Below are 17,584 nucleotides of genomic sequence, written 5' to 3' on the forward strand. Positions count from 1 at the left end.
TTAAACCTATGTCTTCTTATTTTTAGCACCCACTCCCTGGGAAAAAGACTCTGGGCTTTCACCCTGTCTATGCTCAGGTCACCCCTCAATCTCTTATGTTCCAGGGAATAAAGTCCTAGACTACGCAACCTCTCCTTGTAACTCAGGCCCCCAAGTCCAGGCAACATCCCGGTAAATCTTTTCTGCACTCTTTCTAGTTTAGTAACATCTCTCCCATAACAGGGTGACCAAGACTGTACATAGTACTCCAAGTGTGGCCTCACCAATGTCTTGTATAAGTACAATACAACCTCCCAACTCCTATAGGACTAATTGGAGCCTAGGACCATCAACGTCAAGCTTAGTGGACTAATGAAGGCCAGCGTGCCAAACGTCACCTTCACCACCCTATCTACCTCTGATGCTGCTTTCAACGAACTATGTACTTGCACTCCTAGGTCCCTCTGTTCCATAACGTTCCCAAGGGCCCTGCCATTCACTGAAAAGTCCTCCCCTGGTTTGATCTCCCAAAATGCAAGACCTCACATTTATCTGGATTGAAAGCCATTTGCCAATCATCAGCCCACATACCTACCGATCCGCCTGCAATTTTTCATAACCTTCTGCAGTCTGCAACACCACGTATTTTAGTATCATCTGCAAACTTGCTAACCATGCCTTGTATACTGTTTTAGATATTATTGATGATCAATAAAAGATGTCTAATAGTACCTACCACTGTTAGTACCATCACTTGATAAGGAAGGTGGATTTTGCTTCCCACCACCCAGCCCTGTGTAACCATGATAATAGCCTGTATTTCCATTGATGTACATCAGTTCTTGAGAATAAGAAACTGCTGGAGCTGTGTAATTAACTTGGGCAGATTCTCTTGTCCACTGCTTCCCAACCGCAACAGGCTCATCCTGCAAAAGTGCAAGTATTTCTTTTAATGAGATCCAAAGATAATAGGAATAGTATTTGTATTAGCAATGTAAACAAAAACAACAAAGATTTAGTTTGTAATTAAGTTTTCCTACTGTCAGTAAAAGATTTGAAGTTGCATGCTGTTATGTTAGTGAAAAATTATGCTCTTTGAAAATAATGCCCACATTGCGCTCACAACCTGCCTGGAAGTATTATAAGCTTATCGGTGGAGATTTCCCCTAATCTGACACACATTTCAGTTAAATGCCTATGTGATGTTCTTGAATCAGGTTGAGGAATCTCACCGAGTCATGCAGGGTCCAAATCAGGAAGCATAAAGCATGAAATTTAAATTATATTTAAATTACATAGAGCAATCAAAATAAATATTGGGAAATACACATAGGAGACAAACACAAGAAGTTTAGTGATTTTTTTTTGAAAAGGTCTGGAACTTGCATTTTCTGCTGACAGAAAGTCTCATAAAATTCATCTTTCATGTTTAGAGAGGATATTCAACGGTAATTATCTCAAATATATCAATCGTAACATTTTCATCTGATTTTACAATGTTTCTAGTGGGTATATACTGCGTCCATTTCATTACAGTGATTTTAATCTATTTTCAATAACTGCAACATTGCATGCTGTGGGAAGAAGGTTATATCTGGCAGTAACCTTGATTTCTATGCTTAACCACACACAAGTAATAACACTGGCAGCTGATAGCTTCATTGTTTATACTAGAGGTCTTTTAACAGTTTTCTTAAATTCACAGAAAATTAGAGAGCACAATGTGTTTTGTGCTCAATGAAAATGTCCCACACATGTCAACATAACAATTGATTGCCAAGTGGAAAACCTGCTGAGGCTTTTGCATCAAATCAAAAATATTATTTGGAGCAATTGAAAAATACTGCAGATTAACAGAAAATGTCTTAATTGTTTATTCTTTTTAATAATACATATTGTGGGAAAATCTGTTAGTATATAGTTGTACAATTGTATTCTAAGTAATGGAAACATACTTAATATATATGAATGTCAGACCGAAACAAAATAAATCCAATAGGCTGTGGCACCTCTCCTTCTTCCCTGGGATGTTCGAAGTCTGCAGAAATGTCATTTAAATTTTCTAAAAATTCTGGTCATATTTGAGAACAGGAAATGATACTACGTCTATATTCTCATCAAGAGTGATCCTGTACGTATAGATTTTGATCAGAATGCACACATGCTTCAATGCTGATATCTCAGTTTTAAAAAGTGCAAGGGCCACAAATCTTCTTTCAAGAAATTGACTCATTGCTCTTAATTTTCACTGAGTGACAGTACACACTAATTATAGTTTGAAAATTGAGCTAGAATTGACAAATCTATAGGTCAATGAAAGCAGTATAGATGACCAGCTGACATATTGGAAATTCTCTATTCAGGTGTGAAGGCAATTTACCCATCTTGGAACCACAGAATTCTACAGCCGTGCATCAGCTATTTATGTCTTTTCTCATTCCCTTGCCCACAAAGTTTAAGTTTTCCCATTGAAAAGCTGTACTTTTACCCCATTATTCAACTTATCAAAATTACTCATTACAATGGTCTGGTGGGGAAAAAATCCATATTTTCTTCTGAAGGCTCCTCACTGTTTTGGCATCCTTTCTAAATTAAGGCATACATAAAACAGAAATTTGCAGCAGGAGGAGGCCATTTAACTCATTGTAGCTGTGCCAGCAAAAAATTAGATCTATTTAGATGAGGATAGTTGGTTAGCAGTACAAGTATTAGCAGGCTGTCAAAGTATTTCCATGGGCAGATCTTGTTCAGGACCAGTCCCGTAATGGAACTGGAACGACTGCTGTGGTTTGGGGCTTGCTGACCATATTGGAACTGATTTCACTCAGGATGTACCTGCAAGAAGAGATGTAAATGTGTAGTTGATGGTTGGCATGAATGTGGTGGGCTGAAGGGCATTTCCATGCTGTATCACTCTATGACTCTAAGATCCGTTCCAGTAAGTGCAGGTCTAGAAGGGAGCAGTGAGCATGGGTGCCACTGCCAGGAAATTCTAGGTCATGTGTCAGTGGTTCCTAATTAATCGTTTCTAAATTAGTATTAATTTTATCCAGTATTATGATCTCCAAGAGCTTACCCCATCACAAAAATCACCAATTTATGACTACCCATTTAGTCCCAAAACCTGTATCCTTGATAACTTAGAACCTGCATCCCCTTTGCTTGAATTATTGTGGATAAATTGCCTTCAGATACATTACTGCAGCTAGTACATAACTTTGTATTCAACAGGAGGTTACACCCAGCATCAGTGCATTTAAAGCGAAGTTTGCTTTACCAGTACATAACTGTGGAAACTGTATTGATTGGTATTGGTTTATTATTGTCACTTGTACAGAGATATAGTGAAAAACTTGTCTTGCATACCATTTGTACAGATCAATTCATTACACAGTGCATTGAGGTAGTACAGGGTAAAAACAATAACAGAACACAGAGTAAGCTACAGGGAAGTGTGTCATTGCTACCATTGTTTCTGCACATCTGATACTTTTCTGTACAAATAAAAAAAATTGAGACTGAATTATATAACATATAATAGAAGTAACGTTACATACTTTCGTGCCTCTGTAATGTGATTCACCAGTGAAATTCATTGAATTAAATACAGTATATTTGCGATTGCTTGTGCAGCCTTGTAATTGCTTGCTTCCTAGTTGAAAGAGTACTAGTGGTGGGTTGCTATTTAGCTGGTTGGCTGGCTGCTTGGGATGTGGGCAGCCTATTATCATTGTCTGTGGTGAACCTGGTAAAGCTGTATTGTGCCAAAGATGCCCTTTATTTTTACAGTCCATCGATTTCTGAGAGAAGTAATGCATGCAGGGCTGGTTGATGACCAAAGACTTGCTGCTCTATTTACTCTACCAAAACCCTTCATAATTTTGAACATTGTTATAAAAATTCCCTTCATCTTCACAGCTCGAAGGAGAACAACTCAGCTCTCTACATGTCACTCATTCAGAGTAATTTCTTTTTTGACACTACTGCTGTTTCCTTGAAGGCTGCTTTTTCGTTAGTGTGTAGAAGGCATGTCGGTGTTAAAGCAACCCAGTAATAGGCTGCCAGGTACTTTACAAAACACAAGGCAGCAGGCTCAGCTACTCATACTCCTGTGCCACTGCAAACGGAATTATTTTTATGAATTCCTCATTGCATATTAGAAGCAGTCTATGTAGGTAATCAATCACATCTTCATAGGGGATGGTTGTTTTGTAGGATCCCTTCCCCCACCCCCATCAAATTAGTTGTCATTTCCTGGATTGTAGCTTTTAAGTCATCTCGGGAAACTGTCCTGATCAATAAACATGCACCTTGGGATGCAGCCATTTCTCTAAAACAGTCAAAAGAATACCTAATAATATGTAAAAATCTGTGTGAATATACCTATATTGGGAAATAAAGCCATTCCTTCACTCCACTTTTGTATATATTTTAGAATTTTGTCCTACCAATTATGTATGGGAACAGAATTTAGTTTTATAGGGAATTTCCAACATACCCTAAAATGCAGGTGTTTGTAAAAAAGAGGTATTTTAAGCATAAGCATGCACTAAGGTACAGGTGATTATTTACCTTTCCCTCTGTACTTAATGGACACTTGTGCTGCTGGCACACAGGAACTGAATTGAGCCCCAATGCAAGGCATTTTAAATAAATATCAGGGAACTATTTGTCTATCCTTGGAACTCCCTCCGTATATAATCACTAAACTACTGTGCTACCAGAAGGAATTCGTCTATCTGATGGCTTTTTATTCCTTCATTCATATGACAAAGACATCATTGACAAGACCAGCATTTATGACCCACTTCTAGTTACCCTTGAGAAAGGGGTGGTAAGTGAACCTTTAGAATTGCTAATGTCTGTGTGGTGGAAGAACTCACCGTGAAGTTAGATGGGGATTCCTAGAAATATGATCTAGCAATATGTTTGTGATACATTTATCAAAAAAGGATTATGTGTGATTTGAAGGTGATCTTGAGAGGTGGTATTGTTCCCATGCCTTTTTTATCTGGTAGAGTTTGTGGATTTTGAAGGTGCTGTTGAAGTGTTGATGAGTTGCTGCAACTCATCTTGTAGATACTACAGTCAGTGGTGGAGGAAGAGAACATTTAGTACAGTGGATCAAGTGCCAATCAGGAAGATTGTTTTATTCTCAACAGTGCAGAGCTTCTTGGGTGTTGCTGCTGCTGAATTTATCAAGACAGATGGACAGAACTGCTGATGTCAGAAATAAGGATGTCCATTGATGACTGCACAATGTTCAATTCCATTTGCAACTCCTCGGCTATTGAAGTTCTCTGCCTGAATGGAGCAAGAATATTCAGACAAGAACTATTAAGTGGAAAGTAATATTTACATACAGATGCCAGGCAGTGACTGTCTCCAACAGGAAAGAGTCCAACCACCTACCTTTTACACTCAGTGACATTTGCATCACTAACCAGTCTCTGTCATTAACTTTGTTGCAGTTGCCAATAAGCAGAAACTTAATTGAATCAGCCATAAATACTGTTGCTCCAAGAGTAGCTCAGAGGCTGGGTATTTCTTAATGAGTGAATTATCATCTGACTTTCCAAAGCCTTTCCTCAATCTGCAAAGCATGTAAGGTGCAGCAGTGATTGAACTCATACTTATCATGAGGGAGTAGATTATGGCAAGTAAAGCTTGCTCAATAGCATTGACAATAATACTTTCCCCAACTCCGCTGATGCTTGAGAGGCCAATGGGATTGAAGTTTGCCATGCTTTTGGTAGGCATGGCATACATGAGCAGATTTTCTCTTTGTCAGGAGCTGTCATGTTAAAGTTGCAGCTAATTCTGGGACAAGCAATTATTATGAGAGCCACAATTCTTGTCAAAAGAACATAAGAAATACATAAATGGTTAGGCGATATGGCCCCTCAAGCCTGCTCTGTCATTCATTAAGATTGTAATGCAATCCTGACACTTGCTGAATATAAAGATTTCCTTTTCAAAGAAAAATCAACATCCCAAATGTTTGGTGATTAAGGTTTTATTCCAAGTCTAGCTAACCACTGGTTAAATTTATTCCCCGGTCCCTCCAGCTGTGTTTAAAAAGCTTTATCAGTCAAAGACAATGATTTGATAATGTCCAATGTTTTTTAAATGCTGCACCATCTTTATAAAATACTTGGTTCTTCCTTTTAAGAAAGCTTTTCACCAAGGTTTTCTTGCAAATCTCACTGTATACAAGTGAATAAGTGGGGTAAATTTTGCAGAAACTACATACAAACTGATTTCTTCTACTTTTATTGACTCTCTGAGTATTCAACAGCACAATTTGATTAATTAGTACTGTTCTCAGCACAGGAACAGGCCTTCCAGCCCACAATGTTGTGCTGAACTAATTAAGATAATGACACCTAATTAAACTAATCCCTTCTGCCTGCACATGGTCCATATCCCTCCATTCTCTGGAATATTCATGTGCCCATCTAAGAGCCTCTATTGTACCTGCCTCCACCACCATTTTCTTTTACACTATCCACAATGCCACCAATCTCTGTGTCATCTGAATCCAAACGGCCAAGTCAACATGGATCCCATGCATCTTGTAAAGAACTCTTACTGCAGACATCAAAATTCTTTTTCAAAGTATTGATTATCATCCAAACTTTATAAACTTCAAGTCCTAGTATCAGCTCTGAAACATGTCAAAAAGGTCATTTATTAAAACCTCTTTGAAATCAAATCAAGCAAAAATTTCTGCCTACTTATTTGCATCTTACAGTGATAATATTTTGACTTTTAACATGTAGAAAGTTACCTTACAATGCATGCACAGTATCTCAATACACAGGTCTGCCATACCATTTGTCCAATGTGTATGGGCACTGTTGAAAGTTATTGTTATTTCATTTACTAGGGCTCTATTTAAACAGCATCCTTCTATATACCTCACATCCCAATAAAATGTCAGCCTAATGGTAATGAAGAAATAATAAAGAATTCAACAGAAATGCAAACCAATAAAATGATTGTGGCTAATACATAACAGGATTATAAAGAAATGGATCTGAGGAGGAAATTTTTCACAAGGTGGTGAATATTTGAAATGAGCTGCCAATATTGCCAATACTATTACAGCGTTTAAAAGGTGTTTGGACAAATACCTGGCTAGGAAAGGAGTAGGGGGATACGGGCCTAATGCAGGCAAATAGGATTAGCGTAGATAGGCATCATGGTTGGTATAGACGAGGTGGGCTGTACATATCTACAATTCTGTGATCCTTTTAAAAGTCTTTTTTCTCATGGTACCAAACAACTCCAGTAGACGTGATTTTAAAAGTTGCATTTTCTACTTTAAATTTAATTTGAATATCATCATTCTCCTTTGAAAAAGAACTGGAACTTAATTACTATATTTTTCCAAGCGCTACTACTTTTGATAAAATGCCTCCTGGCTTGGAGCAATTAGCCATCCCCTTGTTTACTCTTTCATATTTGGCAAGCTGGCGAGCTACCTGTGAAACAATGTTATCAGATAACCTTCCTCACTAAACTGCAGAGGTTCTTAAAGTGTAGGATTTAATCATTTGAAAAAAGTAGATTAGTATGTTCATTAAACACAAAAATAAAAATATATCTTCCATTTTACTTGTGGTGTAAGAATGAAAGACTGTAGCTATTCCAGACTGTAGCTACACTCAGCTTAGCAGGAGTCTGTTGGAACAACTGTAAGTTTGGCAGGCATTGAGCTATGCCACATTTTAGTGACAGCCTTGAGATTACACACAACCCCGCAAGGCTACTGTCAGGATGGTAGGTCTGTCCTCTGTAAATGAATCTAGTGCATTGGCACTGGCACTACTGGTCTCTCAAGATGTACATCAATAATATTTGGCAAAAATAAGACTGACCTGGGAGTCTATGTGGGGAAGTACATCTTCATATGAGGGCACCATTTTATTTTTGAAGAAAGCCTCCTGCTGCAGGCTTCTTCCAAGGAGCAGACTTGGAATTATTCCCCATTTTCAGTGAGCTCTGGCCAGTAATTCTAGCTTCTTTGGCAAAGATGATATAAGCTCCATAGATGCCATCCCCCAAAGCAGGGGAAAAAAAATGCCAACTCACTTCTGAACAATGGTGGAGTCTGCTATATGCAACCTAATTGTTGAATTAAAACATTGTCAGCATGTCAGTTATTCAGAAACAAAAAAAGCCTTTGCTGTTCAGAATAAAACAAAATTCTGGGATTAAGCCATACAGGAAGAGATTTTCTTAAAATTAACTTCAAGCAAGCTGTAATTAGGTGAGAATATTTTGGAGCATGCATCAAAGTACTCTAGTATCAGTATTGGTATTACATTAGGCCAAAGCATTATTTAATGCACAGTCAACATTTTTACAGTCCTGCCTATACGTAGTTGCTGCTATGACAACTATCCAAAGAGAAATCCCAGGTCGGCTACTACCTTATGTACTTGTTACATGATTGCTTTGTCTGAGACCCAGTAGTCACTTAAAGCTATTCTTTGTAAAATACTAAATAGTTGCACATGAATTACTGAAGTAGATTTATAAACATATTCCACAAATTAAGAAAAAAGATTCCACAATTACTGAATGTAAATGCAAAGTGAAGAAGCTTCAATAGACTTAACATGGTTAGATCATTAAAACAATTTGCAGGTGTTTCCCTATTATTTTTTTTCCCAGAGCTAGTTATTACTTTCTTATGAGTAAAACATAGAGGGAGCATCAGCATCTAAAACATCACAATTTATTTTTCTGAAGGGGCAACTTTAACCCTATTCATTCAGCAGAATCTATCAGGGCAGGGAATAAAAACAGGAGTCTACAGAATGACATTTGACTAAGATTCCATCAGCTATATTTTTAATCTCCCCTTTTAACCAAGGAAGGGGTCATGGGCTGGAAACTGCTATGATTTTTTTAAAATATTTAGATATGAGGTCCAATTATGTAATTGTTATTTTAACAAGGGGCTGTGTAGGGAAGAGGCCCAAAGAAGTAGTTTTTAAAACTTCTGTTGTGGGCTAGGAAGAATTGGAATATTTCTCCAGTACCAAAATGGAAAGTTGTGGTCTGTTTTACCACCGATTTCTGTTCTTCTAATGGTGACAACCACCTAAACTTCCTCACTATGAGTTAACCAAGTGCCAGGTATATCCTTTTGTCCCTGGTAGTGACCTACTGCTGCTCAGTGTTGTGCCCCTGGCCAGCTGTCACTTCTGCCTATTTAGGCTAATGCTTTACAGATGAGTAAGAGAGCAAAATCAGGGGAAGACATTCCATTACAGCAGATCTACTTTATCACCTGACATCATTCTCAATGTAACACAAAGCTGTCCATTTTGGTTGGACCAGTCCATGCAGCATTTTTGATACGGTGATTAAATCTGTGTACAATTGGTGCCTAGAGTTGTAGGACATGGGATGGGGGGGGGGGGGTGGGCGGTGGGGGAGGAAGATGTAATTAATGAAATGTTTAAATAACTAGGATAACTATGTAACAGTGGTTTATTAAGATACAGCTTGTGCCCTAGGGCTGCAGCCAAATAAAGGGTCCCATCTCAGCAAGCATGAATCAAAAGGATTTTTACTATCTGAGTAGCTCTGGTGCTGCTCAGCCGCAGCTGGGAGCTCAGCATTAGATGAACTGAAAAAAAAATATTTGCACATTAGGGCGAATTTGGATGCAGATGAGCAGCAAAATGCCATGATTTAGATAATACATGGGTGCCTTCTATCTCCTTTTCTTCCAACAGCTGTGACTGCATCTTGATTCATGATGAATGAACAAATAACAAAATAAATGTTGGATCTATAAGGAATATATGTGGCAAAATCAGAAACATGACTGTCCTAAAAACATGGGAGGACATGATCTGACAGTATTAAATTCAGCCTGTAAGGTTTCAAAGTGCCTAAGTGAAAGATGATGTGATGTTTTACAAGCCACCTTACAATTTCATTAGAAGTGATCAGGGATAGAGAGGTCCAAGTGGGAAATGGGATGCGAAATAGAACTGCAAGCCACTGAAAGCTTAAGATCATACTCACAAACTGACTGGAGGTGTTCACCAATTTATCATCAGGTCTGTGGTTGGTCTCAGTGTAGATTACTCAAGTATCACTCTACCCTTCACTCAGTATTTACCCAACTAGTGGGAACGCTGCCCCTGATTTTCCCCATTCACCGATTCACTACTTGGTCTGCAGCTAAACCAAGCAGTTTTCTTCAGAAATTGTGTGGACAGCAGAATTGCTAAGAATAAGATTAAGTAAATTTGCACCTGTAGTGTGCATCCAAATCCACTACACTCCCAACACAGTGGAGCTGCCTCAGCAAAGGACTGTTGAATACACTGGATACAACCTGTATCTAGCAGCTACCAAATGCTACTACTGTTCAGAGGCTACCACTCAGGCAAACTTCAGATATCACAGTTTCACTGCTTCATGTCGTATCCACAAAGTTAAACTGCCCCAAACAGAACATGCAGCAACTGAAGTCATTATTTGTATAATGCACGATTTTGGTGAGGAACAGGTGAACTTGGGGAAACTGGGTTTTGTGCCAGAAATTCCAATTACCATGAACGCACCCATGTACCCCCATAAGAAGCTCCCCTTAATAACCTGGACCTCTTTTATGGGGGTGGGGGGAGTGTTTCCCATGCCCTCAAGGTGCATATGGTGGCATCACAAGAAGAATTTCTTCACGGTGAGTGACATGATTCTGGGAAGCATCCTGGAGTAGTCCATAATGCCATACACTTCCAGTGGCTGCACTGCCCAGAGGTGATTCCTAGGAGACATGGAAAACTTCCCATTACTTCCTTAGCTACTCACCCTATGCTGCCCTTCAATCACCATCAGAGGAGCATAGATACAAGAGCTATGGAAGTTTCAAAATCATAATGGAAAATACCACAAGTCTGCTGAAGATGAGGATGTTGTTGCCTGCATTACATTAGTCCAGTGGGCACCTTGTGATATACAACAAGGAAGTGTGAAGACTTCATTTTTCTTTTTTCCATGCTGCCAATCAAAGAGAGCAGGCTGCTGACAGAAGAAGATGGGTAATGAGCCCATAACCCAGGAGCTATGAGAGAGAGCCCAGAGCGCTGGGCGAGAAGAGAACAGGACACAAGATGGTGACCTATGCTCAGCTCCCATTAGGCATTTCCAAGCTAAGCAAAGCAGGCAGACTGTGGCCATATTTGAAATAAGCCGATGCTTGAATAAAGATGATTTTCAGGAAGAGCATGCAAAGTACCCTAGTGAAAACCAAGTGACTTCCTTGACACTACAATCCTTAACCCTAACCGCTGTATAATCAGGGAGCAGAGCACAGGTTTTGCATTAAATCCTCTTTGACTCCTGTTGTGAAGGACCTATCAGCGCTGAATAAAACACATCAATAAGTGAAATCCTTTGCTTCAATTAATTTAATAGTTTACTGTAACATCTCTGTATTTTCTGGTGAATGGAACCTCACTTAAAGAACTCAAACCTCTCTGTAAAATGCACAGTTCTGTGAGGATCTCCGCTCTGCATGTGTAAGCAGTGGCAATGCTGATCTCATAGAAGTCTCATGAAATGATGAAATTTCTTTAAGCATTATTTCATTGTCTGGGAATATCTCACTCCTGGAGGAGATCCTGTTGCTACCTTCTTGAAGTGGATTTTGCATGACCTCCTGTTCCCTTGAACCACAGAACGTTTTCCCAGCTTGTTATTGACTAGGACTTTTATATCCCTTTTGAGTGAAGGTGGGAGCTTTTCTCCATGTGCCCTGCATCTTCTGTCTCCTCTCATAATGCGCTTTCCCTGAATGCTATGGCAGCAGAGGGTCAGGAAGATGTGCAGAAATAAGGTGTGGATCAAACAGGAATTATACAGCTCCTGTTATACTTTATTGCTGATGGTAATTCAGTGATTAAAATTGGATTTGGACTTAATTTTGTTGGTTTTTGGTAGGGCCACCCAAATAAGCATTCATCAGCACACAAAAAATTGCACGCAACCCAATTTTTGACAGACGTGAAAGAAGTCAAAGATTATGATATAAGTCTGCATTTAAAGAATAGATGTTAAAAATATTCCAGTAAAAATGGAAAAGCTCAAGGTCAGCCAAAGTCATTTATGATCAGCTTGAAAACTTCGACAAGGCCATTTGTGTTTCATAATCTTGCAATCCTCAGAGTTAACTTTCATCAGGTTGTATCTCAGCACCTTGTTTGGCATGTTATATTGCCAACGTGTAATTTAACATCTTTATAACTTGTATGGCAATTTCTATTGAAACCTTAATCATGGGGCACATGATAACCTCAGTTTAATAGCTTGTCCAAAGAATGGAATCCCTAGCATTCCACCTGTGATTCTGGTTAGGTGCTCGACTCAAATCCAGGCAATCCATCTATTAGAGAGAAACCGTTGTCATACACTTTTTGTATTTATTATACCATTACCATGTGACACCCATTCAATTTGAGACTATTACCTGTTGCTGTTGATGCACATCTAGACGCATTCTCTTGCTGCATTTCTGCTCTCGCTCTCACAACGCTGTGGCCAATATATTCTCTGCTACTGCAGAAGTTAGGTGTGAAGGGATGGGACGAGACTAAGAAAAAAAAATTTTAAAAAAAAGTTATACTTGGACTTTTTAAAAAATTAAAAACCAATACAGAATATTTAAGGACTAACATTTCTGAAAATAACAACACTCAAAAATCCATAGCATACCTGTTTGCTTCAATATACTGCAAGTCAAAAAAGAAAATTACAAATGCTTAAAAAAAATCAATATTCCAGAGATCAAACCTAGAAAAGTCACAGAAATCTATCAAAAATGTTCCCCTGCTTAGATGCAAGCTTAATTCAGCCCATTTTCCTAATCCAGGTTTCAACATCCTAAACAGCATCCTATTATTGCATAACAGCAGCAGTATTACTAAACTGCACTTTTAACTCAAATAACTTGGATGATAATAATAAGGTATTATAGGCCTTACTGCAATTTATAATCAGACTTTGTGCTATATTGGACATTACCATTTTGCTCTGACCGTTATTTCAGAAAGTATTAGAAATTAACAAAGCAATTTATTCTGTGCTTTTGCCACAAACATGCAAACAACAATTATTTTTATATACAAACAGGAAACTTAAAGTTGTGTGGAATTGTGAATGATTTGAGGGTTAAAAGAATATCAAGGTGAAAGGAACAGGATTGGACTTGACATCACTTGGTGAATTGTTTCTCATAATCCATCACACCCTGTGAGGCCTTTGTCATTTTCATTAGATTTGTATTATCTGAAGATCAACCGTACCTAAGATATTTCATTAAATTCAATTTCATTAAATCTAACTCTTTTATGAGACATCATTCAAGTTTTATTACAAAATACTATAAAGCTCTATATGTAAAGCACAAGAAACAGAATATTTTAACAATAAGGGTTAAATCATTTCACACAAGAACTGAAGGCAATGAAAATCAAAAAATTACAGATGCAAGAAATCTAAAATACAAACAGAAAATGCTGGAAATAGCTGGTCAGGCCACATCTGTGGGAAGTGAAACAGAGTTAACATTTCAGGTCGAAGACCCTTCGTCAGAACTGGGAAGGAGAAGGAAAAAGCTCAAAAAGCTGCAGGGATGGTGGGGTGTCGCTGACAGGGTAAACTGGGGTGACCATAGGGATCACCTGTAAACTAGGTTACCTGGTCAACATAAATGAAAGAACATGGAAAAAAGAATATGTGAGTTGTGAGATGCAGAGCAGGAATGACAAGTCCAGTAGGTTCGGCATTCCAGGAATGTCCTCCATTCCCAGGGGAAAAAAAGGAAAAACAAAACGAGGCACTCTTGGTAATAAACGGTTACTAAGGTTTGAAAGTTATCATCGTACCACTGATGTTATTTGTCCATTGAGGTATGATGAGCTTTGCCAGAGGTAACGTTAATGGCAAATGAGGAAATGCTTACAACCCTTGCATTAATCTTGAACCAGTGCTCTTGATTTCTAAGCTCTCTACATAAAAATAAAGGGGGCTAGAAATTCTTTTTGCAATTTTATGCTCTAAATGAAAGAACTTAATTCAAGACTTAATTATATTTGATTCATGCATAGGTCATGCACCTTCAAAGAGATGTTCTGACCCCCCCCTCCCCCATGCAAATGAGCACATACACATGAAGGCCTTCAGACATGCACAGTGATATCAGGCATAGTGGATCTTATCATTTATTTGTACAGATTTCATTTCAGCATTCAAGCCCAGTAAATGGTTTGGGACACTTGCATAAAACATGTCTTGAAAGCTGAGTCTTGCTTTGATGTTGGTTAAAGGGGACCATGCTCCTGGTCCAGTTCTGGGGAGAAGTCTGGCAGGTAGGTTCTGGAAATATTTTGTTTCATCTTCACTCCAATCCCCTAACATTTCACTGCTCATGTCACTAGGACACTAATCTTGACTCAGAACATAAAACAGTACAGCACAGGCCCTTTGGCCCACTATGCTGTGCCAAATTAATTAAACTAATGACACCTAATCCCTTCTGCCTGCACATGGTCCATATCCCTCCATTCTTGGCATGTTCATGTGCCTATCATGAGCAACTTAAACACCTGCTATACATATCCCACTGTATCCTTTGGCAATCTTCTACACTATCCACACCACTGATCTTTGTGTCAGCTGCAAACTTACTAATCCATGTTTTCATCAAAGTAATTTTGTATATGTCACAAACAGCAGAGGTCTTGGTACAGATCCCTGCGGAACACCACTAGACACTGACCTCCAGACAAAACAAGACCCATCGATCACTACCCTCTGTATTGCATTGGCAATTCAATTCAGAATCCAAACAGCCAAGTCACAGTGGACCTCATGCACCTTAATCATCTGGTTGAGCCAACAATGAAGGACCTTGTTGAATGCCTTGTTAAACTTCTCGTAGACAACCTCCACTGCTCGACTTTCAGTCGCCTTCCTCACCTCTCCAAAAAATTCTGCATCCACCAACCTCTAACCCTGACCTGATAACATCCACTCCCCAAATGATCCTTTTCTCTGTCTATCCTGATGCTGACTTTCCTTCGAACTTGCTTTATTCCCTTTCTTTTTTTCCCTTTATTTGTTCCTTCTGTTAATGTTGCCCCTTCTGGTAATGTCCTAACTCCACCCCATCCCCATCTCCCTGAACAACATGCATGATAGAATATTGCTATTAGGGGCACCTCAAACAAAAAATTATGTCAGGAATTGACAGAGAGCAAAAGCCAAAGACGATCTAGGTTCCTTCAACGACAATAAAAGTCATATAATACAATGAGAAATATTATCTATCACCAGAAATCTCAAATTGCCAAATATCACAGACATGTAAAAAAACCAAAGCTCACATGCTTGGAATAGGAGGCACATCGAGTTAGGGACAGGCACCGAAATGAGCATGAGTAACTCCCCAAACTCCCAGAGATATACTAAAGGTTACTGACAGCTGCAAACAATCTTCCATAAAAACAAAACTGGATTTGAAATGGAAAAAATATATCAAATACATGAAAAAAGCAAATGTTTAACTAGCACAAGGTTAAAAATGCTTGAAACAGAAGAAGCTAATACCCTTAGAGAAGGGAACTTGACCTAGTGTTGCAGACAGAACCAGTACCAAATAAGATGCATCTCCAAGTATGACTAAATTTGAGTTTTTCTAGGAATAGTTACATTACAATATCTAAAGTGAAATGGCATTAGCAAACAAAATAGTGCATACAAAGATGCGTATATAAAATAAAGAAACATTAATGTCTTTGGTGATTAATGCCATTAATCACCTTTGGTTTTCCACTTATATCAAACATTAGAGACAACACTGCTGCGTACTTTGTATTGATCCAACACTATTTACACTTTGCACCAAAGTAAACACTATAGCATAACAGTTTGAAACTATTGTTCAAATTGACTTGTGTGAAGCAGTGGAGTACCTGAGAAAGCCACCCACCCACTTTTTGGCTTCATACAAGTTGCTGCAAACACTGAAAAGCTCCCAAGTAATTTTCTGTAACTCCTTTTGAATTTTTATTGATAAGAAATATCAGAATAGTTCATCCTTTGCTACCATTAAAAATGTCACTAGCATTGTTATGCCAGTAAGTGGAGCTCTGTGCACACTTTTAAGTAAGTATGCATTGAGTTGTGGTTTTCTTGAGCAGTGAGTTAGTTGATGCTATCTATTTGGTTTATTTTCAGAAAATGCACTTGTATAAATCATATGGAATATCCAGCACTGGAATCCACCCACAGACAAAATTGACAGAGCAAAATTTATTTCATCGATACAACAATATGAGTGAGCCTTGGTGTTGAAAAAGGCAGCAGAGGCATTCAGAGGAATTCCAAAGCAATGAAAACCACATATACAGATGAGAAAGAAAGGTTTGTGAAGTTTATTACATCCATCAATAAGGAAAGAATAATTAACATCAGCTGGATATGCAAACAGACATTACACATCTGTGAGCTTCATGAGAACAAGACATGCAGGGCTGAAAAACTTTGTCATTCTCTAAGAAGTGGCCCAATGGAAATCATAAAAGATTTTCTTGGTGCATTAAGTTAACGCACAGGTGGAATCAAGTTCACTATGGCTATTAGCAATACAGTGGTACATTTAATGAGGAGATTGCACTACAATCTGCTTTCATTGCTGCTTTCAGTTACTCGGGGTATATCAGGGATTTTCTTATATATATCACTGCATCAATTTGAAACATGCCCAATGTGTCATCTCTTTTATACAATTTATACAATGGTGTAAAAATTGTTTACAACACCATTTTAATGACCACTGTTTTGGCTGTTACAATTAGGGAAAAAATACAATATCTTTGTTTATATGTGGAAAGAGGATTTTTTTATTCTTAGCAGTGCTTCCTAATAATCATCTAACTTAACGTTTTAATCAATATGGGATGAACTTTACACTAGTCGAAGCTTATGCTCATCATTCCAGCTGCCTGATAGAGTTAGATTACCAGGACCAATAGGATTTGGTTACAATCCATACTGTTGCCTTCATGTACTGAGAATAAGGAAACAGGATACAAGGCACATGATGTCATCCAGTTCCAGAAACGTGCAACCTTTCAACTTAGCAATGAGGCTAATAAGCAGAACAATTCCTCTCTTTATGAATCCTTCCATGTTATCTGGAAATTATTTTATAAATTTACATCCATAATTAACTGAAGAATATTTAGAATTCTCTGAAATTATCAGCAGTTTAGCACCAGAGTTCTCTGATGAATAGGTTTACAAATGTACCTATAGAAATGCAGGTCCTAAGAAGTTTAATAATTGAGAAAATATATGAATTGACATTTGCCCTGCTTTCCTTCCTACCCTTATTCCCCCTCTCAAATATTATTCATGAAGTTTGCCTCCTGCTCCCTTGACCCATCTAACTGTAACCATCCAACTACCTTCCCTGGCAACCTAAACAGCTGATATTGTTTACAATCTCTAGTCAGGAACTGCCTTGCTTCTCTTTCAAAGCTGTCACAGCACCCCTGGGGGGGGGAGGGGG

The 17,584-nt window shown here is 38.4% G+C and overlaps 1 protein-coding gene across 1 annotated transcript in view; it reads right to left on the reverse strand.

The window, feature by feature from the left end:
* Positions 1-17,584, reverse strand: part of LOC127574632 (nucleolar protein 4-like) — a 252,208-nt gene that overhangs the window by 3,944 nt on the left and 230,680 nt on the right. Inside the window, 2 exon segments of the mRNA XM_052023795.1 lie at positions 716-905; positions 12,479-12,601. Of these exon segments, the coding sequence (XP_051879755.1) occupies positions 716-905; positions 12,479-12,601 (313 nt within the window).

Source organism: Pristis pectinata, chromosome 9 (assembly GCF_009764475.1).
Source record: "Pristis pectinata isolate sPriPec2 chromosome 9, sPriPec2.1.pri, whole genome shotgun sequence".
NCBI classification, from domain to species: Eukaryota; Metazoa; Chordata; class Chondrichthyes; order Rhinopristiformes; family Pristidae; genus Pristis; species Pristis pectinata.